At 41.7% G+C, this 25588-nt stretch overlaps 1 protein-coding gene across 1 annotated transcript in view; it reads left to right on the forward strand.

The window, feature by feature from the left end:
* Positions 1–5689: 5689 nt before the first annotated feature.
* The window catches only part of LOC115161351 (rho GTPase-activating protein 6-like), a 74543-nt gene continuing 54644 nt past the window's right edge, over positions 5690–25588 (forward strand). The window contains exon 1 of the mRNA XM_029712269.1: positions 5690–6603. Coding sequence (XP_029568129.1) covers positions 6118–6603 — 486 coding nt within the window. The 5' untranslated portion in view covers positions 5690–6117. The remainder of the gene's footprint in view (positions 6604–25588) is intronic.

The following is a 25588-nucleotide window of genomic DNA, read 5'->3' on the forward strand; positions in this document are numbered from 1 at the left end:
TTCAGGTGGTTGAGATGTGGAGAGTGAGCTGCGTTCAGGGGATATACGTGTTTGAGGGTGTGAGTTGGAAGCAGACGTTACACAAGGAGGACGTCAACATTCTGAATGTTGCTGTGAATTTGCATGTGTGAATGTCCCGTGGTCTCGTGTGGCTCAGTTGGTAGAGCATGGTGTTTGCAATGCCAGGCTTGTGGGTTTGATTCCCACGGGGGATCAGTACGGAAAAAAATGTATGAAATGTATGCATTCACCACTGTAAGTCGCTCTGGATAAGAGCATCTGCTAAATGACTATAATGTAAAAAAATGTGTTTTACAAATAAGTTCATTTTTATGACTATTATTATTCAATGGAATGAAGGATTTTGCAATATGCCTTTTACATTAAGTGTGGTTAATTATAATTTTGACAGTGGTATGTCCCAGGAAAAGGGTTTACTGACAGATTTATTTTGGTAAATATGAGGGGAGGCTGACATGAGCCTGGTACAGTACACTCCAATCTTGTTCTTTAAGGAATAGACAGGTTTGCTTGCTCCAGGGCATTCTCTTTCATTAGTATTTTGTATTTTATTAGGATCCCCAATTAGCTGCTGCCAAGGCATCGGCTAGTTTTTCTGGGGTCCAAACAGGAAACAAAACAACTCAAATACACACTATACATAATACTATACATAATACAATACAATACATAATACAATACATCATACTGTGAAAAAGACGTAGGGAGTCAGGAAGCAGGTGCAGTCGGTGAGTTTAATATGAACGAACATAGAAAGAATACAAGAACAAGAGTAGCATCTGAACATAACACAGAAACAATACTGCCTGATGGGTGATAACAATAGAGTGGTAGATAAAGGGGGAGTAATCAGGGAGTGGAGTGATGATGAGGTGCAGAACTGCGTAATGAGGGTTGCCAGGATCGGTGGATAGTAGACCGGCGACGTTGAGCACCGGAGCGGTAGTGGACGTGACAATACAAAATACGATACCTAATTCAATACAATACATAATACAGTACATAATACCATACAAAATACACTACATAATACAATACATAATACAATATATAATATAATACAAAATACACTACATAATACAATACATAATACAATATATAATATAATACAAACTACACTACATAATACAATACATAATACAATATATAATATAATACAAACTACAATACATAATACCATACAAAATACACAACATAATACAATACATAATACACTACAAAATACAATACAAAATACGCTACATAATACAATACAAAATACGATACATAATACAATACATAATACAATACAAAATACAATACCTAATGCAATACATAATACGATACCTAATATGATACATAATCCAACACAAAATACACAACATAATACACTACAAAATACAACACATAATACAATACAAAATACAATACATAGGACAATACAAAATACAATACATAATACAATACAAAATACAATACATAATATAATATATAATACAATACAAAATACAATACATCATACACAACATAATACAATACATAATACAATACAAAATACAATACATAATACAATACATAATATATAGAAATTTCTGTGTCTCTTCACAGTCCCCTTTGTGCCGTAAGGTGTTATTTTAGGTTTTTTTAATCTGGTTTTATTTCTATCTTGAGTTACCTGGGGTGGCAGAGAGTTCCATTTAGTCATACGGAGAATTATTTTGTAAATACTTCCCCAATGCATCCCTAGACCACGATTTTCAACTGTAGTCTAAAAAAGAGCATAACTTCTGCACCTAATCCTGCCTGCTTCCTGCAACATGTCTGCCCTTACGACTGCTTTAAGCTCCCCGTTTATCAAGGGCACATCAAGTAGGCTATTCAGGGTTTGTATTCAAGGTGTGTGTGCAGCATTTAATGTCGTTGTAAAGCCACAAGGTGGCTCTGTTCTGTAGAGAATGAATGACAGTGACGAACCCTAACATCACACCAAACAGAATGACCAACCAGGGCCAGAATTGAGTGCAACGCAAAATCCCCTTCAACATGACTTAATAAACAGCGTCCAACCCTGAGGCAAAAAGCGGATAAACAAAGTGGTGCTTGTGTAGCAGAGATAGGTGATAGATATGTCCATGTCAAACAGTTTGTCCTTACATGTGCTGGATGTTTATGTTGAACCTGTGGCTCCCAAAGTGCTTCAGATATAGCAAATACGGGACATTGAAATGTACCATTTAGAACTGTCCTTACTCCCTTGGACAGGGAAGTGCATGTTTCCATATACAGTAGAGTATACATTTGCCCCATACAGTGTCCACCTCCACCCATAGCCTTTAGGTCAGTAGGTTTAAGAAGGTCAATGGATGTAAGCTCCCCAGGGAGTAGTTATCCTGTAGAGGGAATGACCTAATGGGAAGTCTGATTTGAACATTCGGGGGTCATACTCAACCTTGTGAGCAAATAAGTGGATCAAACGTGAAGCCAATCTTAACATCCCTTCCTGTGTCTGCTTAGTGGTTTCCAGTATCTGATGAATGTTTATCAGAGCTACACAGTCCTGGTTAACAAGCTATGTTATCAGACATGTCCTTTCCATGGGGTTCCCACAGGAAGAGCCTGTTCCCATGCCACCATATGCCACATGTCTCAGCAGCATCAGCAGCTTTCCTGGAGGGGAAAAGGGCTATGGCAAAGTTTATTTGCTGGTGAGCTAAGTGGTGAGTTTTAATCCAAACAGAGACAAATGATAACATTTGAAAGCGATTATTGTGCTGCTTTTGGAAATGTGTAAAAAAATTATTAGCTTTGAGGAATATTGTACACTATTCATTTTATGATTATGCATGGGGAAAATTAAGATCACTCAGCACATGAACACATCTCACTAAACATTTCAGGCAGCCTATTTTTCTGGAACTTTCCAGGCCGGCAGTCTTTTTTAGGTATTGTTTTGGTACTGTCTAGACCGGCAGTCTTTTTTAGGTATTTTTTTTTTGGTCCGGTCCAGAACTGCCCTGATTTCAACCTCCACAGACATCCGGTCCGGAACCGGCCTATATTTCGGTCAAACATAGATGTGCATAATTGCTTCAAATTAGGCCCAGTCCGTACAGGCCTTGATTTGGGTCAAACATAGACGTCCATGTTTGGTTCAGATTTGGCCCAGGCCGGCCTTAATGTCAACTTCCACAGACGTCTGGTATCGACCGACCTATATTTGGCCCAAGCATAGATGTTTGGATTTGGTCCGGACTGGCCTTGATTTAGCCCAAACATAGACCTCTATAATTGGTTCAGATTGTGGTCCGGACCAAATCTAAGCCAATCATAGACATCTACACTACTGTTCAAAAGTTTGGGGTCACTTAGAAATGTCCTTGTTATTTGAAAGAAAAACACATTTTCGCCCATTAAAATAACATCAAATTGATCAGATATACAGTGTAGACATTGTTAATGTTGTAAATGACTATTGTAGTTGGACCTAATATCAGCAACCATCACTCCTGTGTTCCAATGGCACGTTGTGTTAGCTAATCCAAGATTATCATTTTAAAAAGCGAATTGATCATTCGAAAACCCTTTCGCAATTATGTTAGCACAGCTGAAAACTGTTCTTCTGATTAAAGAAGCAATAAAACTGGCCTTTAGACTAGTTGAGCATCTGGAGCATCAGCATTTGTGGGTTCGATTACAGGCTCAAAATGACCAGAAACAAAGGCTTTCTTCTGAAACTCGTCAGTCTATTCTTGTTCTGAGAAATGAAGGCTATTCCATGCGAGAAATTGCCAAGATACTGAAGATCTCGTACAACACTGTGTACTACTCCCTTCACAGAACAGCGCAAACTGTAACCAGAATAGAAAGAGGAGTGGGAGGTCCCGGTGCACAACTGAGCAAGAGGACAAGTACATTAGAGTGTCTACTGGCAGCTTCATTAAATAGTACCCGCAAAACACCAGTCTCAACGTCAAGAGCTGACTCCGGGATGCTGGCCTTCTAGGCAGAGTTGCAAAGAAAAAGCGATATCTCAGACTGGCCAATAAAAAGAAAAGATTAAGGTGGGCAAAAGAACACAGACACTGGACAGAGGAACTCTGCCTAGAAGGCCAGCATCCCGGAGTCGCCTCTTTACTGTTGACATTGAGACTGGTGTTTTGTGGGTACTATTTTATGAAGCTGCCAGTTGAGGACTTGTGTGGCATCTGTTTCTCAAACTAGACACTCTAATGTACTTGTCCTCTTGGTCAGTTGTGTACTGGGGCCTCCCACACCTCTTTCTATTCTGGTTAGGGCCAGTTTGCGCTGTTCTGTGAAAGGAGTAGAACACAGCATTGTACGAGATCTTCAGTTGCTTGTGATGTTCAAACTTATGAAACATAGCCTAGACGTCTATGATTCGTTCAGATTTGGATCTGGTCCACAATGACCAAATGTGTACTTGTTTGGGGGCGGAGCTCATTGCAAGTGTTTATTTTACATTTACATTTTGGTCATTCAGCAAACGTTCTTATCCAGATTGACTTACAGTCAGTACATTCAACTAAGGTAGATAAACAACAACATATCACAGTCATAGCAAGAAAAATACATCTCTAACCGTTAGTGAGAATGTTATTATAGTTGAAGGGGTCTTTTGGTTTATTCTATATGATTGATTGCCTAAACCGTCAGTTGTCACTTTTAAAGTTTTTCAAAAACCTGACATAAGTGCATGTGATAGATAGAAGCAATAATAAATACTTTATTGCGATCTTCTCTTTGCTCCTCTTTCATATTAAGAGGCATCCGTGTTTTGACGTCTTATTCAGCACCTGAAGTGCACATGGTGTCAATGTCTGGCAAAGACTTCTAAAGCCTTGTTCACATTGACAGTATGAAGTGATTCAAAACCCAATTTTTGGCATATCTGAATAGAATCTGTTCTTTTTACTGCAGTCCGAACAGCGAAAAGGCACATGGAGTCTGAAATTTCAGGTCACATTTCAAACCACCTTGAAGTCAGATACTAACATGATTCCAGGCCATGCAACTTGTGCCTGAATGGTCAAATCGGATTTTTTTTAGACGGTTATTTGGAATATCTTGTTGCTTGCCATATACTCTGTTGAAAGTTTGACAAGAACATGTGGTTGCTAACTAACTTGTTAAATGTTTATAAAGAAATTAGTGAATGTGCTAGAAAACTAAGCAGCTATGTAGCTAGCTAGTTGACTGTTGTGGCTAGTCAAAAAATACTTGTTTTGAAAGTTGGATCATTTTATCCTTTGAGGAAAAGTGTTCTGACACTATGATTTTGAACATTCAAAGCAACTAGGAAACGACCATGGCGGGCATAGTTTGCACCTTATAGCTTGCCAAATAGTTCTGAGTGATAGGAAGCATGAGCACCACCACCAATCAGCATAGACCACTGCACACAGACCCATTAGTACTATGACAACTAGTGTAGCCATGTCAGCAAATGACTGCTGTCTGAGCACGTAAATCCGATTTGATCACTTGTAACTTGCTGTTTTGATAGACAGTATTCCAAAACGGATTTGAAAAACAAAACGGATTTGATCATTAAGGCCTGCAGTGTGAACAAGGCTTTAAAGACGTCTTTTCAATGTCATTTTTCTTGGAATTCTATTTTATTCTATTCCATTATTTAGATGGGAAATCACATCTGATTAGGACCATCCTGGGGTGCCTTGATGTATGATGGTGGCGGAACCGGGAGCAGAGCGGCTCTCAAGCGAGGAGACAGACGCATTCATTTCATATTACTCAGAGGGGCGAAGCTTTGTGACGCGCAAGGGGCCAGAATTGTGAAACTGTACCCGGGAGAGGCTATGTACCCCCCATCCTTGTTCCTGTGAATTCCGAGAAGGAAGAACTAACGAAGGACTAACGAAGAACTAACAGAGTCAATGACTTCAGTCTGTGTGGTTTCTTGGTTGAACATCGGGTTCCTTATGGCGCGCAACATGTAGCCAGTATCACTGTGAGAATGGAATACATTACATGATGTTTATTCAAGGTAACAATCTAATCTCTGATCGCTTTAATGAACTCGATATTTACAAGTAGGATCATCTGTGGAACGTTGAGAATAGCCTACTGATATATGATATGTCCGCGCAAGGGTTGCTGAGCAGCGTTTTCTCATGCTCCTCGCCAACATCCAAAACAATGTCCAAACGGAGACTGAGACAGACTAGAAGTTTGGATTCAACTTTGATAAGACACTATGGGACCGAAACGAATGGGACATCGGGTCAAACAGATCAAAAGTCGCTTTACCTAAGTGGAAATCATGGTCGTTACCTCCGAGCCTCAAACGAAAGCCTCAGCAAACTGGATGCGCCACTCACAGCTGGGGCAAAACAATGTCAGTCAGCATCCTCAAGCCTGTCAATATATTTGGATACTTCTGGCCAATTCGACTACGATTCCAAGGCCACTAAAAGAAGCACGGCATGGGATTTACCTTTTCTTGTCAGAAGCCCCGTTACTCCAACCGGAAGCTCAAGCACTTTATTTTCACCTAGAAAGTGGCTTCAAAAGAAGCCATCTCCATCATCCATCCCTCAATCATACGCTGTATGGAAATCCGAGGTAAGTAAGTGTTAAAATTCCACTTTTGTTGTTGTTGTTGATGATGATGATGCTGGTGGTGATCATGATCATACTACTGTTGTTCAAACTGTCCAATTCCGGTAAATTGTCTAAAATCCCAGTTTTTCCAGAAATCATGGTTGGAATATTCCCGGAATATTGCAAAAATAAGGAATCCTCCAACCGGGATTTATGGAAAACCTGGGTATTTTGGGAAAATTACCAGATTTTTGCAACCCTATGTAGACTTCATGTTGTACAGCCTAGTCTCATATACTAGATGTAACATAGTAAAGGTAAATCGAAAACACTCAAATTAGTATGATATGTTATGTTTGTTGTGGTTACATAAGACAGAAAGTTACTTATTAAAGGCAAACACAAATAGAGGAAGGTTATCGGGGTGGATGAGTCACAGTATAACGTGAAGGTCTGCGTGTTCAAATTTCAGCACGGACAACTTTAGCATTTTAGCTAATTGTCAACTTTTCAACTACTTACTACTTTTTGGCTACTTTGCAACTAATTAGCATGTGAGTTAACCCTTCCCCTAACCATGACCCTTTTAGCTAACCCTTCCCCTAACCATGACCCTTTTAGCTAACCGTTCCCCTAACCATGACCCTTTTAGCTAACCCTTCCCCTAACCATGACCCTTTTAGCTAACCCTTCCCCTAACCATGACCCTTTTAGCTAACCCTTCCCCTAACCATGACCCTTTTAGCTAACCCTTCCCCTAACCATGACCCTTTTAGCTAACCGTTCCCCTAACCATGACCCTTTTAGCTAACCCTTCCCCTAACCATGACCCTTTTAGCTAACCCTTCCCCTAACCATGACCCTTTTAGCTAACCCTTCCCCTAACCATGACCCTTTTAGCTAACCCTTCCCCTAACCATGACCCTTTTAGCTAACCCTTCCCCTAACCATGACCCTTTTAGCTAACCGTTCCCCTAACCATGACCCTTTTAGCTAACCCTTCCCCTAACCATGACCCTTTTAGCTAACCCTTCCCCTAACCATGACCCTTTTAGCTAACCCTTCCCCTAACCATGACCCTTTTAGCTAACCCTTCCCCTAACCATGACCCTTTAACCTGACTCTTAACCTTTTATTTATTTATTTATTTATTTCACCTTTATTTAACCAGGTAGGCAAGTTGAGAACAAGTTCTCATTTACAATTGCGACCTGGCCAAGATAAAGCAAAGCAGTTCGACAACATACAAAAACACAGAGTTACACATGGAGTAAAACAACATACAATCAATGATGCAGTAGAAAAAAATAAGACTATATACAATGTGAGCAAATGATGTGAGATAAGGGAGGTAAAGGCAAAAAAGGCCATGGTGGCAAAGTAAATACAATATAGCAAGTAAAACACTGGAATGGTAGATTTGTAGTTTGAAGAAAGTTCAAAGTTAAAATATAAATGATATGGTGCAAAGGAGCAAAATAAATAAAATAAATAAATACAGTAGGGGAAGAGGTAGTAGTTTGGGCTAAATTATAAATGGGCTATGTACAGGTGCAGTGATCTGGGAGCTGCTCTGATAGCTGGTGCTTAAAGCTAGTGAGGGAGATAAGTGTTTCCAGTTTCAGAGATTTTTGTAGTTTGTTCCAGTCATTGGCAGCAGAGAACTGGAAGGAGAGACGACCAAAGGAGGAGTTGGCTTTAGGGGTGACCAGAGAGATATACCTGCTGGAGCGCGTGCTACAGGTGGGTGCTGCTATGGTGACCATTGAGAGGAGATAAGGGGGGACTTTACCTAGCAGGGTCTTGTAGATGACCTGGAGCCAATGTGTTTGGCGACGATTATGAAGCGAAGGCCAGCCAACGAGAGCGTACAGGTCGCAGTGGTGGGTAGTATATGGGGCTTTGGTGACAAAACGGATGGCACTGTGATAGACTGCAACCAGCTTGTTGAGTAGGGTATTGGAGGCTATTTTGTAAATGACATCGCCGAAGTCGAGGATCGGTAGGATGGTCAGTTTTACGAGGGTATGTTTGGCAGCATGAGAGAAGGATGCTTTGTTGCGAAATAGGAAGCCAATTCTAGATTTAACTTTGGATTGGAGATGATTGATGTGAGTCTGGAAGGAGAGTTTACAGTCTAACCAGACACCTAGGTATTTGTAGTTGTCCACAAATTCTAAGTTAGAACCATCCAGAGAAGTGATGCTGGACAGGCGGGCAGGTGCAGGCAGCGATCGGTTGAAGAGCATGCATTTAGTTTTACTTGTGTTTAGGAGCAGTTGGAGACCACGGAAGGAGAGTTGAATGGCATTGAAGCTCCTTATCCACAACAAATTAGAATTCGTTACATATCTTAACCACAACAAATTAGAATTCGTTACATATCATAGGTTTTGCAAATTGTAACATATCATAGGAATTGTAATTCATAACACATCATACGAAATGGATGATGGACATCCACAAATTAAAATAAACCGTACGAAATGTAACATATCACACTAAATGGAGTGTTTCCGATTTACATACAGTACTATACGAAATGCTCTGAGACCAGGTTAGGCTGTATTACACAATAATAATCAAATTAAAGAAGCTTAGTTAATTAGTAAAGCTGATGATGATGATGATTGAAGGTGGTGGAGAAAGTAGTAGCATTTGTAGTAGTATGGTGACAAGACCACAGTTTTACAGTGTGACAGTGTCAGTTGTCAACATGCAAAAACATGTATTTAGAGTCATGACTCATGAGTAATAGTTACACCTGTTGTCCTCAAATTTCACATCCAACTTTCTAATGCATATTTGTTAGTCTCTGAAATATGGAACAATGTCACAATTGAGCTATAGCCTATAACCTATAGCCTATATAAGCATATAGTAACTATAGCCTATAGCCTATAGAAGCATAGAGTAACTATAGCATTTAGAAGCTGTAGCTATAGCTTATAGAAGCCTATGGAACTCTATAGCTATAGCCTATAGAAACGTATAGAAATCTGTACCATCTATAGCTTAGCCTGGGTGCCAGTCTGTTTTAGCCCTCTTGTCAACTCCTTATTGAATTGTCTTGACAATGACAATGGATTAGGCCTAGGGATAAGCACAAACAGATCTGGGACCAGGCTAGCTGTAGCTACCCTTTGAAAAAATCTGGAGGGAATCTTGCTTTATAAAACAAACAAACAAACAAGCAAAGCTCTTAATCTACTTGTACATACAGTATCAGTCAAAAGTTTGGACAAATCAAATCAAATCAAATTGTATTGGTCACATACACATGGTTAGCAGATGTTAATGCGAGTGTAGTGAAATGCTTGTAGTTTCCGACCGTGCAGTAATATCTAACAAGTAATCTAACAATTTCACAACAACTACCTTTTACACACAAGTGTAAAGGAATGAATAAGAATATGAACATGTGATTATATGGATGAGCGAAGGCCGAACTATCACGACTTCCACCGAAGTTGGTCCTTCTCCTTGTTCGGGCGGCGTTCGGTGGTCGACGTCACCGGCTTTCTAGCCATCACCGCTCCATTTTTCATTGTTCCATTCGTTTTGTCTTGTTTTGTCTTGCATTTCTCTTTTTTCATTTTTGCTGGAGGTTTGACGCTGTTGCGTCCGTTTGTTGTGCTTCTGCCCAAATAAAGAGTGCGCCTGTTCACAACTCTCTCTGCTCTCCTGCACTTCGCTACCAGTACGCACACCCGTGACACGAACGGCATAGGCAAGATGCAGTAGATGGTATAGAGTACAGTATATACATATGAGATGAGTAATGTAGGGTATGTAAACATTATATAAAGTGGCAGTGTTTAAAGTGACTAGTGATACATTACATCAAGATGACAAGATGCAGTAGATGGTATAGAGTACAGTATATACATATGAGATGAGTAATGTAGGGTATGTAAACATTATATAAAGTGGCATTGTTTAAAGTGACTAGTGATATATTTATTACATCCAATTTTGTATTATTAAAGTGGCTAGAGATTTGAGTCAGTATGTTGGCAGCAGCCACTCAATGTTAGTGATGGCTGTTTAGCAGTCTGATGGCCTTGAGATAGAAGCTGTTTTTCAGTCTCTCGGTTCCTGCTTTGATGCACCTGTACTGACCTCGCCTTCTGGATGTTAGCGGGGTGAACAGGCAGTGGCTCGGGTGGTTGTTGTCATTGATTATCTTTTTGGCCTTCCTGTGACATCGGGTGGTGTAGGTGTCCTGGAGGGCAGGTAGTTTTTCCACGGTGATGCGCTGTGCAGACCTCACTACTGTCAACGATTGCTAGGAGTGGTGGTAGGACTCAGGCTCAGAGAGCAGAGGTAAGGAAAAATGTGTTTATTCCTTAAAATACGAAAACGGTCGACGCCAACACAACCGGCGTGAATAACGAAGTGCCCAAATACAACAGGTCCACAGTACGCATATAAAACAACACATGCAGATCGCCAGCACATCCCAAAAAAAAAAGCACTCTGACGAAAATAATCCCGCACAAACCTGGGCGGTCTAAACAGGCTTAAATAACCATAAATCAAGAGACACAAATAAGGAACAGGTGCAAACAATCAGACATACCAAACGAAAAGGAAAAAGGGATCAGCGGCGGCTAGTAGGCCGGCGACGACGACCGCCGAGCGCCGCCCGAGCAGGCAGGGGAGCCACCTTCGGTGGGATTCGTGACAACTACTGGGTGGAGCAGTTGCCGTACCAGGCGGTAATACAGCCCGACAGGATGCTCTCGATTGTGCATCTGTAAAAGTTTGTGAGTGTTTTTGGTGACAGGCCAAATTTTTTAAGCCTCCTGAGGTTGAAGAGGTGCTGTTGCGCCTTCTTCACCACGCTGTCTGTGTGGGTGGACCATTTCAGTTTGTCCGTGATGTGTACGCCGAGGAACTTAAAACTTTCCACCCTCTCCACTACTGTCCCGTCAATGTAGATAGGGGGCTGCTCCCTCTGCTGTTTCCTGAAGCCCACGATCATCTCCTTTGTTTTGTTGACGTTGAGTGTGAGGTTATTTTCCTGACACCACACTCCGAGGGGCCTCCCCTCCTCCCTGTAGGCCGTCTCGTCGTTGTTGGTAATCAAGCCTACCACTGTAGTGTCGTCTGCAAACTTGATGATTGAGTTGGAGGCGTGCATGGCCACACAGTCATGGGTGAACAGGGAGTACAGGAGAGAGGCTGAGAACAGGCTGAGAACGCATCCTTGTGGGGCCCCAGTGCTGAGGATCAGCGGGGTGGAGATGTTATTTCCTACCCTCACCACCTGGGGGCGTCCCATCAGAAAGTCCAGGATGCAGTTGCACAGGGCGGGGTCGAGACCCATGGTCTCGAGCTTAATGACGAGTTTGGAGGGTACTATGGTGTTAAATGCTGAGCTGTAGTCGATGAACAGCATTCTTACATAGGTATTCCTCTTTTCCAGGTGGGTTAGGGCGGTGTGCAGTGTGATGGCGATTGCGTTGTCTGTGGACCTATTGGGGTGGTAAGCAAATTGGAGTGGGTCTAGGGTGTCAGGTAGGGTGGAGGTGATATGATCCTTGACTAGTCTCTCAAAGCACTTCATGTTGACGGAAGTGAGTGCTACGGGGCGATAGTTGTTTAGCTCATTTACCTTAGCTTTCTTAGGAACAGGAACAATGGTGGCCCTCTTGAAGCATGTGGGAACAGCAGACTGGGATAGGGATTGATTGAATATGTCCGTAAACACACTAGCCAGCTGGTCTGCGCATGCTCTGAGGACGTGGCTAGGGATGCCGTCTGAGCCGAAAGCCTTGCGATGGTTAATACGTTTAAATGTTTTACTCATGTTGGCTGTGGTGAAGGAGAGCCCGCAGGTTTTGATAGTGGGACGTGTCGATGGCACTGTATTGTCCTCAAAGCGAGCAAAGAAGTCCTTGAAGGGTTTTTCATTATTTTACTATTATCTATACATTGCAGAATAATAGTGAACAAAACTAAGAAAATAACCCATAAGGAATCATGTAGTAACGAAAAAGGGTTTAACAAATCAAAATATATTTAATATTTAATATTCTTCAAAGTAGCATCCCTTTGCCTTGATGACAGCTTTGCACACTCTTGGCATTCTCTCAACCAGCTTCATGAGGTGTTCACCTGGAATGCATTTCTATTAACAGGTGTGCCTTGTTAAAAGTTAATTTGTGGAATTTCATTCCTTCTTAATGTGTTTGAGTCAATCAGTTGTGTTGTGACAAGGTAGGGGGGTATACAGAAGAAGGCCCTATTTGGTATAAGACCAAGTCCATATTATGGCATGAACAGCTCAAGTAAGCAAAGAGAAACGACAGTCCATCATTACTTTAAGACATGAAGTTCAGTCAATCCGGAAAATTGCAAGAATTTTAAAAGTTTCTTCATGTGCAGCCGCAAAAACCATCAAGCGCTATAATGAAACTGGCTCTCATGTGGACCGCCACAGGAAAGGAAGACCCAGAGTTACCTCTACTGCAGAGGATAAGTTCATTAGAGTTACCAGCCTCAGAAATTGTAGCCCAAATAAATGCTTCACAGAGTTCAAGTAACATACACATCTCAACATCAACTGTTCAGAAGACACTGCCTGAATCAAGCCTTCATGGTCGAATTCCTGCAAATAAATCACTACTAAAGGACACCAATAAGAAGAAGAGACTTGCTTGGGCCAAGAAACACGAGCAATGGACATTAGACTGGTGGAAATCCATACTTTGGTCTGATGAGTCCAAATTTGAGACTTTTGGTTCCAACCGCTGTGTCTTTGTGAGATGCAGAGTAGGTGAACGGATGATCTCTGCATGTGTGGTTCCAAACGTGAAGCATGGAGGAGGAGGTGTGATGGTGTGGGGGTGCTTTGCTGGTGACACTGTCAGTGATTTATTTAGAATTCAGGGCACAATTAACCAGCATGGCTACCACAGCATTCTAAAACGATTTTCAATCCCATCTGGTTTCCGCTTATTGGGACTATTATTTGTTTTTCAACAGGATAATGACCCAACACACCTTCAGGCTGTGTAAGGGTTATTTGACCAAGAAAGAGAGTGATGGAGGGCTGCATCAGATGACCTGGCCTCTACAATCACCCGTCCTCAACCAAAATGAAATGGTTTGGGATGGGTTGGACCGCAGAGTGAAGGAAAAGCAACCAACAAGTGCCCAGCATATGTGGGAGCTCCTTCAAGACTGTTGGAAAAGCATTCCAGGTCTAGCTGGTTGATAGAATGCCAAGAGTGTGCAATGCTATCATGACGGCAAAGGGTGGCTACTTTGAAGAATCTAAAATCTAAAATATATTTGTCACGTCCTGACCAGTAAAAGGGGTTATTTGTCATTATAGTTGGTCAGGGCGTGGCAGGGAGGTGTTTGTTTTGTGTGTTTGGGTATTGTGGGTTTAGGTTCTAGTTTTTGTATTTCTTTGTTTAAATCTAGCTTTTTATTTCTATGTGAGTTTTGGCAATGACCTCCAATTAGAGGCAGCTGGTTGTTGTTTCCTCTAATTGGAGGCCATATTTAGTTGTGTTTGTTTTCACTTGTGTTTGTGGGTGGTTGCTTTCTGTATAGTTGGGTTACCTTACAGAACTGTTGGTTGTCATTTATTGTTTTCGTTTAAGTGTTCACTTTATTTAGTAATTAATAAAAGAAGATGATCACTATACCTCCTGCGTTTTGGTCTCCTCAATACGACCGTTGTGACAATATTTTGGTTTGTTTAACACTTTTTTGGTTACTACATGATTCCATTTGTGTTATTTCATAGTTTTGATGTGTTGACTATTATTCTGCAATGTAGAAATTAGTACAAATAAACAAAAACCCTTGAATGAGTAGGTGTGTCCAAACTTTTGACTTGTACTGTATATCAAAGATAAAAATAATCTTTCTCCAGGATTTGGCGGTGTGATTACAGCTCTGTCTGAGTAGTTTTGCAGAAGAGACTAAGAGAGGGACTCTTGTCCCTGTGGACTGTATGTCCTGTTTTTAGATAAACAGAACCATGTGTTTAGAGAAAACCTTTCATCTAAGGCAGCAGGGCCATTTCCTCTTCAATGCATTCAAACAATGTGGTCAGTTAGAATGACCGGTCAGAATCAACAGAACTTTATGTGTGGTGAATTACATAAATACATAAATTTATAGGAACACCTGTGTTAAATGTAAAGGCCTATTATTCTTGGGAGCTCAAAGTGACTGAGTCTGCTATTATGGTAGGTGGTAGACTATACCAGGGCTCCCCAACTGACAGGTGAATTTATTTGGCCCCCCAGTTTTTTTTTGTTTAAATTCTTTGACCTGAAAGATTATAAAAACATCAGCACGTCAACTCCAAGTGATTTTATTTTAGGGATTCGGCTCCAAAGTATTCCCACGCATAATAGAGAGCATCACTACTCTGGACCGTTCTGACTTGGAATATGTGGACAACTACAAATACCTAGGTGTCTGGTTAGACTGTATACTCTCCTTCCAGACTCACATTAAGCATCTCCAATTCAAAATTAAATCTAGAATCGGCTTCCTATTTCGCAACAAAGCATCCTTCACTCATGCTGCCAAACATACCTTCGTTAAACTGACCATCCTACCGATCCTCGACTTCAGCGATGTCATTCAAAAAATAGCCCCCAACACTCTACTCAAGAAATTGGATGCAGTCTATCACAGTGCCATCCGTTTTGTCACCAAAGCCCCATATGCTACCCACCACTGCGACCTGTACGCTCTCATTGGTTGGCCCTCGCTTCATACTCGTCGCCAAACCCACTGGCTTCAGGTCATCTACAAGTCTCTGATAGGTAAGGCCCTGACTTATCTCAGCTCACTGGTCACCATAGCAGCACCCACCCGTAGGAGCAAGATAAATAAATAAATACAGTATGGGGATGAGGAAGTTGGATGGGCTATTTACAGATGGGCTATGTACAGGTGCAGTGAGCTGCTCTGACAGCTGGTGCTTAAAGCTAGTGAGGGAGATATGAGTCTCCTGCTTCAGTGATTTTTGCAGTTCGTTCCAGTCATTGGCAGCAGAGAACTGGAAGAAGAGGCGGCCAAAGGAAGAATTGGCTTTGGGGGTGACCAGTGAGATATACCTGCTGGAGGACATGCTACGGGTAGGTGCTGCTATGGTGACCAGTGAGCTGAGATAAGGCAGGGCTTTATGTGGGTAAAACAAAAAATGATGTGGGTAAAACCAAGCGCGAATTAAAAGTACCTATCTCAGAGCATCGTAGCACCATCAGGTGCAAAAACTTGACTTACCCAGTTGCGGCCCACTTTTTGGAAGCAAACCACTCGATTTCGTCTCTGCGTTATATTAGCATCGAACATGTCACCCTCCCTAGGAGAGGGGGTGACCTTGATAATTTATTGGTAAAATGAGAATCTGCCTGGATCTTTAACTTAAAGACCCTTGCTCCCTTCAGGCTCAACATAGACTTTGATCTGAACCCATTCTTGTGATTATTGTGACTTTGCCATTGTAATTGTTTGTAAGCTTGTGTAGTCTAAAATGAATCTATGATCGTATGCTATCCATTTGTTTTTTGTTTGCTGTTCTTTGTATGCCATTTTTATATTTGAGAATTAACCAACGATATTAGGCCACACTTGGCCATGATTACAGACACCTGTGTGTCTTTTGACACTATATAAACGAGTCATCTCTCAGTGTTTGTGATTATACCCTGATGAAGACAGCTTGGCTGTCGAAACGTTGGCTATTACATTTTTGCATCTGAGCTCCTAGAGTGTGCGGCTCTCCCTTATTTTCAAGGCGGGGCTTTACCTAGCAGAGACTTGTAGATGACCTGGAGCCAGTGGGTTTGGCGACGTGTATGAAGCGAGGGCCAGCCAATGAGCGCGTAAAGGTTGCAGTGGTGGGTAGTATATGGGGCTTTGGTGACAAAACGGATGGCACAGTGATAGACTGCATCCAATTTGTTGAGTAGAGTGTTGGGGCTATTTTGCAAATGACATCGCCAGCACTAATTTTGAAGTCGCAGGTGGGGCTACCTCACCAAGTGACCCATGACCAACTCATATCCGCTACACTTTCACAGGTGCATTTTTCACATTTTAATGTCAAATAGAGCCGTCGAATGATTAAAAAATGAAATCGAGATTTTATCGCAGGATTTGCTCAAATTGAGCTGTAATTTGAAAATGTTTATACAAAAAGCATTACAAGAATATTAGCAAAATCCGTTAAATTGATAAACACACTTTCTTTAACCTCAAAGTCAGTAAAATTACAAAAAGTTAACTTGAGTTAACTGATTAACTCTGACAGCGGTAATTTGAACATGTTAAAAAGGATAAGGAGACATGGAGCTCTAGCTTCTCTGTTCTTTACACTGTGCTTCTTCCAACGGTCACTGACCAACATATGAAGAAGAAGAGAGGTGCCTTCAGCAGTACCACCCCCGAATGGATGGCTCAGAAGTAAGAAAGAATTATTTTTAATACACTTGAATTATTACACTGATGTAGGCTAAGTTAACTTTTGACAGAATGGCATTACAGAATGTTCAAGTCCATATGTGGAAACATTGCTACTGCAACATGTTAAATCTTTTGACATGTGAGGAGAATAACACTATTTCACCAGTACATGTTAAATTGCAATTCAACATGTGAATGTGAGATTTCTGTTGTCTTACATGTGAAACAGCAAATTAGATTTTCACATGTGATTGATTTTCACATGTGAAATAGCATATCCGATTTTCAAATTTCACATATGCAAATGAAATTCACATGTTTTTCTTGTGAAAAGGTGGTGTAACATGTGAACTCTAAATGTAATAGATCTGAAATTTAAGCTCAACATGTGAGAACAGCTAGTTCACGTGTTTTTGTTTTGTTGTTGTTGTTGCCATATTATTTTTTGTTTTTTTTCAGGACCCGTTTTTAGAATGTAGAGTGTTGTAACATGTTTGTAACAGTTCTTAAATGAATGTTGTACTATTTTTTTATATCAACTTTTATAGCCAGGAATGTGTCTTGAAACACAGAGCAGGGTTGGTGTCAGTTACTGCATGATGTTTCCATTTCAGTATGGTTACTGTGTTTGCATATTGCTGCACTTTAAATACTTAATGTAATTGGGGTGTCTCCGTTATCATGATATAAAGTGTGGAGTTGTTGCATATGTGGATACATTTTAGGTATAAAAGGGGGGGGGGGGTGCGTGTGAGTTTTTGTTGTGGATCATTGGTGTGTTTAGCTCTGTCTGTAGCTTGCTGCCAAGCGCACTGCATCGAGTTCAATCACATTACAAGGATATAGACACTCAGCAAACACCTGACTCTATGGATTCACACACACACGCACACACACACACACAAAAAAACGCATACAAACACACACACACAGACACACACACACACACCCCATGTTGTGTCTCATCTCTATAAAAAAAATGCTAGTAAGGACATGTCTAGGAGGTCTAATGTAGCAGTAGAGGTGGGTCTGAAGCCCCCAATCCGCCGCATTGCTCTCCCTAAATTCTAAAGTTTCAAGCAGATGTAGTCCTTGTTGGCATAATCAGGACAAGCTGCATTCCTGGGGCCAGGGCAGTGTGGGATCATTCACCCCTCTCCATCCAGTTCACTCCTTCCTAATAAGTCTACTTGTTGAGCAGTTTCAAAAGTCCAGCTCTGAATACAGCTTTTTTAATCTCCATCTCAACATACCTCAGTAGCAACATCTAAAGTATAATGTTGCTACTGTAGTAATTGCAGTGTTACTACACAAGTTTAAGAGCAATTGTAAAGTGTTACAGCATTACATTGTTTCTATGTGTTTCAATAAGGAGGCCTCTTACAAAAAAATTATCCACATGAAAAAAAGAATGTGAAAAAACATGGTTTTCGGAACACGTGTGAACACACATCACGTGACATTTTCTTTATATCTGAAAGTGAGAATTTCACATGTGAACTTGCAATTCACACATGTGAAACGGCATATTCGATTTTCACATGTGAACGTTTTTAACATGTGAAACTGCAAATGTTATTCTCCTCACATGTGAAAGGTGATGCCTGTGAAAATATGGTTTCAACATGTGAAAACAGCTATTTCACATGTGAAACTGCACATTTGGCATGTGTTATTTTTGGGGGGGATATGCAGCTCACAGATGCGTGCAGTAGGTATCCTTTGCTCCAAAGTGTCGTGGAGCCAATGCACTCAAACGATATGGTACTGTAGATAGCCCACCCTCTCTCACCCATTCTTGCACATCTGTGTGTCTGTTTGCATTGTCTCGTTCAATCTGGCAGTTCTTAAAACTGGGCCTAGTAACTGTTAGCAGATACAGAGTAAGAGTTATAAATAGCTTATTGCAGATGAGTCAGAAAACCCAAATCCCTGTGACTACTCTGCCTGGAGTAATGTGTTGTTTCTTCTTCATGGACTTTCTTACTGCAGCGCAGGCATTTCACTTCCTGTCATTTCTGCAAAGAAACTATTATAATTGGTTAACTTTGGTTTGACACAGACTTTGGTAAGCGACAGGATAGCAAGCTCATTCCCCTCAAGTCTTGGTAGCTTTTGGAAATCCTAAGATCCGTCGTGATTTAACTTTATTAACTTGGAAGTCTCAAAGCGAGGAATTGCTGTGATGGTATAAATTAGCAATATCATCTACACACTTATTTACCTCCAAACAAAATATCCAGAGGCAGTACCAGTCTGTAGTTGTAGCAACAGTCATCAAAAGGATTTAAAAACAATTCTAATAACTGCAACAGTTGGATAAAGGATGAAGATACTCCAAACCTTTATACTTTTTTTTTAAATTCATCAGATATTCAATTAATTAAAGCATAAATAATGGAGTTCAGGGAATTTTGCGGTTATTCAGGTATTCAATGTATTGTCAAATGTAACTTTCTTTTTCTTAGAATGCACTCATATATATACACTCTGCCAGGTGTCTGGCCCATGTTGCCTCCAATGCTTCCCACAGATGTGTCAAGTTGGCTCAATAAGGGATCATAGCTTTAACCTAGATTCACCTGGTCAGTCTACTCTATGTCATGGAAAGAGCAGGTGTTCTTAATGTTTTGTGGGTGAGTGGAAGGTGTGGTGAAGAGCTCGGAACCCGAGCCTGGCATCAATAGACATGATAAAGAAGAATCTGGTCCAGTAGGAGTGACATTTTTGGAGAAAGTGGATCCTTGACTTTTTGGCAGATCCATTTGTGGTTTCAGGGTGTGAAAGGAGTTGGGGACCGTTGAGTGAGTAAAGGTACCCTCTAGTGGGCATGGGATATTTGTGTGTGTTTCTTCCGCCCAGAGGGAGCGGGAGCTCCGTGTCACTCAACTCGGGACCAAGATCGGTTTCTTGATTTGCTCTTAGGAACAGGACACAATTGAAAGGAGTCATTACTGGGGTAGCGGTAAATGTGAAAGTGGACCAACTGAAGGGAAAGATTCCCGGTGTTTGTGATGCTCGTCAGTTGGTGCGATGCAGACAGGGTGGTGTGAGCGGTGAGACAAGTTCTTTTGAGTTGTGGTGTAGAGTCTTTGCCCGACAAAGTGATGTTAGGATTTTTCAGTTATCCAGTATGAGCTTTTGTGCCGATTACATTACTTTGTTACAGGTGTCAAGCTTATGGGCATGTGGTAAGAGTGTGTAGGAGGGAGGTTCCTAGTGCAAAGTGTGCGGAAGGGCATGAGACCAAGGAATGTGTAGTATTGGGGAAAGAAACGGTATGTGTTAATTGTAGGGGTGCCTATGGGGCTGGGGATCAGAAGTGTCCGGTGTGAGAGAGGCAGGTTGAGGTTGCCAGGGTAAGAGTAGAGCAGGGGGTATTGTGTACTGAGGCAGTGAAGAAAGTAGAGGAAGATGGGTCAAGGGGAGGGATCCTGAGAGGATCCCATTGAGTAGTAAATCTGTTCTAGCACAGAAGGATGAGGGTTTATAGCTATGCTTATCAACTGTACAGCAGAGATGGAACGTAAGTCACAGAAAATAGATGTTATGGTGGCTGCAGCAGAGAAGTATTTGGGGGTACTAGATTGGACTTCAGAAGAGTTACAGGGCGTGTTGAGTGGTGGTGTCCTATCATCCGCTGTTGGACTGGGGTAGGGCCAGATAGGGTTGAATAGGGTGGTGGGTTTTAATAAGTGTAGGGTTAGATGGTAGGGTGGTGGGTTTTAATGAGTGTAGGTTTAGATGGTAGGTGGTGGGTTTCAATGAGTTTAGGGTTAGATGGACATTTTAATTTAGTTTTTAATTCTGTTACCCTTTTTTCCATTTTGTGGATCAAAGTATAATGGATTTATATCCCAGTCTAGTTCGTGGCGGTAATGCAACAAAAGTTTGCCATGTGTAATATGGACTGGAGGAAGCAGAGCTAATTTAATGATGGTCTTAGCCAGGGATAGAGGCTCTTCTTATGGGGGGCAGGTAGCCTAGTGGTTAGAGCATTGGGCCAGTAAACGAAAGGGTTGCTGGATCAAATCCCCAAGCTGACAAGGTAAAAATGGTTTGTTCTGCCCCTGAACAAGGCAGTTAACAAATCCCCAAGCTGACAAGGTAAAAGTAGGCTGTCATTGTAAATAAGAATTTGTTCTTCACTGACTAACCTAGCTAAATAAGATGTAAATTGACACATTTCCTACAGCTCTTGATGGACACAAACCCTCAGCACCAGTGAAAGACAGCTCATAATAATGTCTGGAATAGAGCTAATGGCATCAAACACATGGAAACCATGTATTTAACTCTGCTCCAGCCATGTATTTCATACCATTCCACTGATTCTGCTCCTACCATGAGCCTGTCCTCCCCAATTAAGGTTCCACCAACCTCCTGTGCTCAGGACACTAAGGGCAGTTTAAAGCCGGAGCAGTTTACCAATTCAGTGTCAGTACTTCAAGGTGAAGGATAAATGCAGGGATCTCTGAGGCTGTGCACATCAAGTCCCAGCAGCACTTCCTTAAGAAGGTATCCATGGCTGTACTGTTTATTTAGTACTACCGAGACGTATTGAGAGGTTGACATTATGATAGGGTTTTAATGAAGACCAGGCTTCTGGTTTCTTCACACCGAATCCAAAGCCAGACCCCTCAGAAATGTAATCACTATAAATTATATTGAGGCTGATTAATAGCAGGGGGACTAGTTCTATGACAATGGGATACTTAAATATGATTTATTATGTCATTGGGGCTGCAGATCTTACATGGTGCTCATGTTCTGGAAATCTGCTGCCTGTGTTTACAACACCACAAGTGAGTTGATTAGCAGGCGTTATGCATATTTACTTATGCTATAGTAACATGAATTAAATGTTGTGTTACATCTTGCATACAGTTTATAATGTTGATTTAAAACTAAATCTACAAGATAAACCAAATATGTTAGTCTTCTGGATTAAAACCTGTTGAAGACTGACTCATCAACGGTAAGAATGATGATGAGATGTTCTTCTTGGCTCATGTCGTTTGTGTGATGGTGATACGAAGCACAGATTTTCATTACAAATGCTCAATGAGATTTCTGCATCTTCTTCTTCTTATGCGTCGTGCATAAGAACAGCCCTTAGCCATGGTATATTGGCCATATACCACACCCCCTCGGGCCTTATTGTTTAAGCATATCTCAGTGCAGGTCAGTAACCACAGTCACATGTAATAGGCCCACGGTGCCATTATGAGACTGTGGCCCTGTGTTCCTGCTGTATCTAAGAGACTGTGTTCCTGCTGTATCTAAGAGACTGTGTTCTTGCTGTTTCTAAGAGACTGTGGCCCTGTGTTCCTGCTGTATCTAAGAGACTGTGGCCCTGTGTTCCTGCTGTATCTAAGAGACTGTGGCCCTGTGTTCCTGCTGTATCTAAGAGACTGTGGTCCGACTGAATAACAATGGTGAAGTCAGTTTGACATTGTTTTCCCCACTGTATGAAACACGGCACCTCTCCCCCACCAAGAGTCATCTCTCTCTTACTCTCCTTTAATAAGATGTACAGTATGTTCTGTAACTTGTGCTGTACTAGCCTGTGGTCCCTGGTTAGGACAAAGTAACTGCAGCATGTGAGGCTTTCCATGGGGTTGTTAAAGGTGAAGTTTTCCATGGGGTTGTTAAAGGTGAAGTTTTCCATGGGGTTGTTAAAGGTGAAGTTTTCCATGGGGTTGTTAAAGGTGAAGCTTTCCATGGGGTTGTTAAAGGTGAAGTTTTCCATGGGGTTGTTAAAGGTGAAGTTTTCCATGGGGTTGTTAAAGGTGAAGCTTTCCATGGGGTTGTTAAAGGTGAAGTTTTCCATGGGGTTGTTAAAGGTTTAGTTTTCCATGGGGTTGTTAAAGGTGAAGTTTTCCATGGGGTTGTTAAAGGTGAAGTTTTCCATGGGGTTGTTAAAGGTTCAGACCCAGATCCGAGAATCGTGTTAAAATGTCCACAGATATTCTGTTTCTGTAAGGAGCGTTCTCTTTCACTTACAGATAGACTATCTTAATTAGATCACTCTGATGTATAATTTTCCTGTTTAGCAGGAAATGATAATTGTAGTGTATTCAAGATTTAAAAATACTTTTAAAGTTTTCTAGTTTTCATTTCAAAATGTCAGACTTGATGTATCCTAACTAGAAAGTTTTTTTTAATCCACATAATCATTTACATTTCCTGTTGCTGCAGGATTATTTTCCTGCGGTGAGAAACTGGTCAAATTTACATCTGTAGATGTAACATGCATGCAAAATACATTTTGCCTCTTGAGTGGATGTTTAATGCCCTATAGACATACAGTTATCGTGCCCGCTTTGAGGACAATACATTGCCACCGTCGCGGCCCGCTAACAAGGACTGCGCCCCCCCTTCTCCGTGGCCAACATGAGTTAGACATTTAAACGTTTTAACCCTTGCAAGGTTGCTGGCCCAGACGGCATCCCTTGCCGCGTCCTCAGAGCATGCGCAGACCAGCTGGCTGGAGTGTTTACGGACATATTCAATCGCTCCCTATCCCAGTCTGCTGTCCCCACATGCTTCAAGATGGCCACCATTGTTCCTGTACCCAAGAAGGCAAAGATAACTGAACTAAATGACTACCGCCACAGAGCACTCACTTCTGTCATCATGAAGTGCTTTGAGAGTCTAGTCAAGGATCATATCACCTCCACCTTACCTGCCACTCTAGACCCACTTCAGTTTGCATACCGCCCCAACAGGTCTACAGACAATGCAATCGCCATCACACTGCACACTGCCCTATCCCATCTGAACAAGAGGAATACCTATGTAAGAATGCTGTTCGTTGACTACAGCTCAGCATTCGACACCATAGTACCCTCCAAGCTCATCATTAAGCTGGAGGCCCTAGGTCACAACCTCGCCCTGTGCAATTGGGTCTTGGACTTTCTGACGGGCTGCCCCCAGGTAGTGAAGGTAAGAAGTAACATCTCCACTTCGCTGACCCTCAACACTGGGGCCCTACAAGGGTGCGTGCTCAGACCCCTCCTGTACTCTCTGTTCACCCATGACTGCGTGGCCATGCACGCCTCCAACTTAATCATCAAGTTTGCAGACACCACAACAGTAGTGGGCTTGATTACCAACAATGACGAGACAGCCTACAGGGAGGAAGTGAGGGCACTTGGAGTGTGGTGTCAGGAAAACAACCTCTCATTCAACGTCAACAAAACAAAGGAGATGATCGTGGGCTTCAGGAAACAGCAGAGAGAGCCCCCCCTATCCACATCGACGGGACAGTAGTGGAGAAGGTGGAAAGTTTTAAGTTCCTCGGCATACACATCACAGACAAACTGAAATGGTCCAGGTAGGGCAGCTGGCTGTACAGACAGTGTGGTGAAGAATGCGCAACAGCACCTCTTCAACCTCAGGAGGCTGAAAAAATGTGGCTTGTCACCTAAAACCCTGACAAACTTTTACAGATGCACAATCGAGAGCATCCTGTCGGGCTGTATCACCGCCTGGTACGGCAACTGCACCGCCCCCAACCGCAAGGCTCTCCAGAGGGTGGTGCGGTCTGCACAACGCATCACCGGGGGAAAACTACCTGCCCTCCAAGACACTTACAGCACCCAATGTCACAGGAAGGCCAAAAAGATCATCAAGGACAACAACCACCTGATCCACTGCCTGTTCACCCCGCTACCATCCAGGAGGTGAGGTCAGTACAGGTGCATCAAAGCTGGGGCCGAGAAACGGAAAAACAGCTTCTACCTCAAGGCCATCAGACTGCTCAACAGCACTCAATAACTCAGAGGCTGCTGCCTTCATAGAGACTCATATCACTGGCCACTTTAATAAATGGATCGCTAGTCACTTTAAACAATGCCACTTTAATAATGTTAACATGTCTTACATTACTCATCTCATATGTATATACTGTACCTTATACCATCTATTGCACCATGCCTTTACCGCTCATCCATATATTATTTTGTACATATACTTATTCCTCCCTTTAGATTTGTGTGTATTAGGTAGTTGTTGGGGAATTGTTAGATTACTTGTTAGATATTACTGCACTGTCGGATCTAGAAGCACAAGCATTTCGCTACACTCGCATTAATATCTGCTAAACATGTGTATGTGACCAATAAAATTAGATTTGCTATAGAGTGTCGTATGCAAGTGATCAACAAGCTGGTTCAATCATTGATGAACCACGTGGAATCCAAAAGGGGAGATGTCAATGTAATTTTGGATAGTGGTACACTCAAAATCAAATCAAATCTCAATGTATTTGAAGTGCATTTAACATGTTACAATACACTTTACAAATAAATAAAACTGAATGATTTGACTATTATGCTCATTATTCTATCCACTAATATATTAGTCTCGTCCCCCAGTCGGCTCTATGTGGTAGCAATTAGCCTAGGGACCGAGGTTGCTATGGCATTACAATCTCCCAAAAAGCACATCACTGTCAATCCTATCCTAGCATAGTGATTTGACACATGATTTATATTTCATTAGTTAGATAACATTGAAGGCCTTGTCTAGTTTTCACTTTTATTCTTGTATATTT

The sequence above is a fragment of the Salmo trutta genome, chromosome 24 (assembly GCF_901001165.1).
Source record: "Salmo trutta chromosome 24, fSalTru1.1, whole genome shotgun sequence".
Lineage (NCBI taxonomy): Eukaryota > Metazoa > Chordata > Actinopteri > Salmoniformes > Salmonidae > Salmo > Salmo trutta.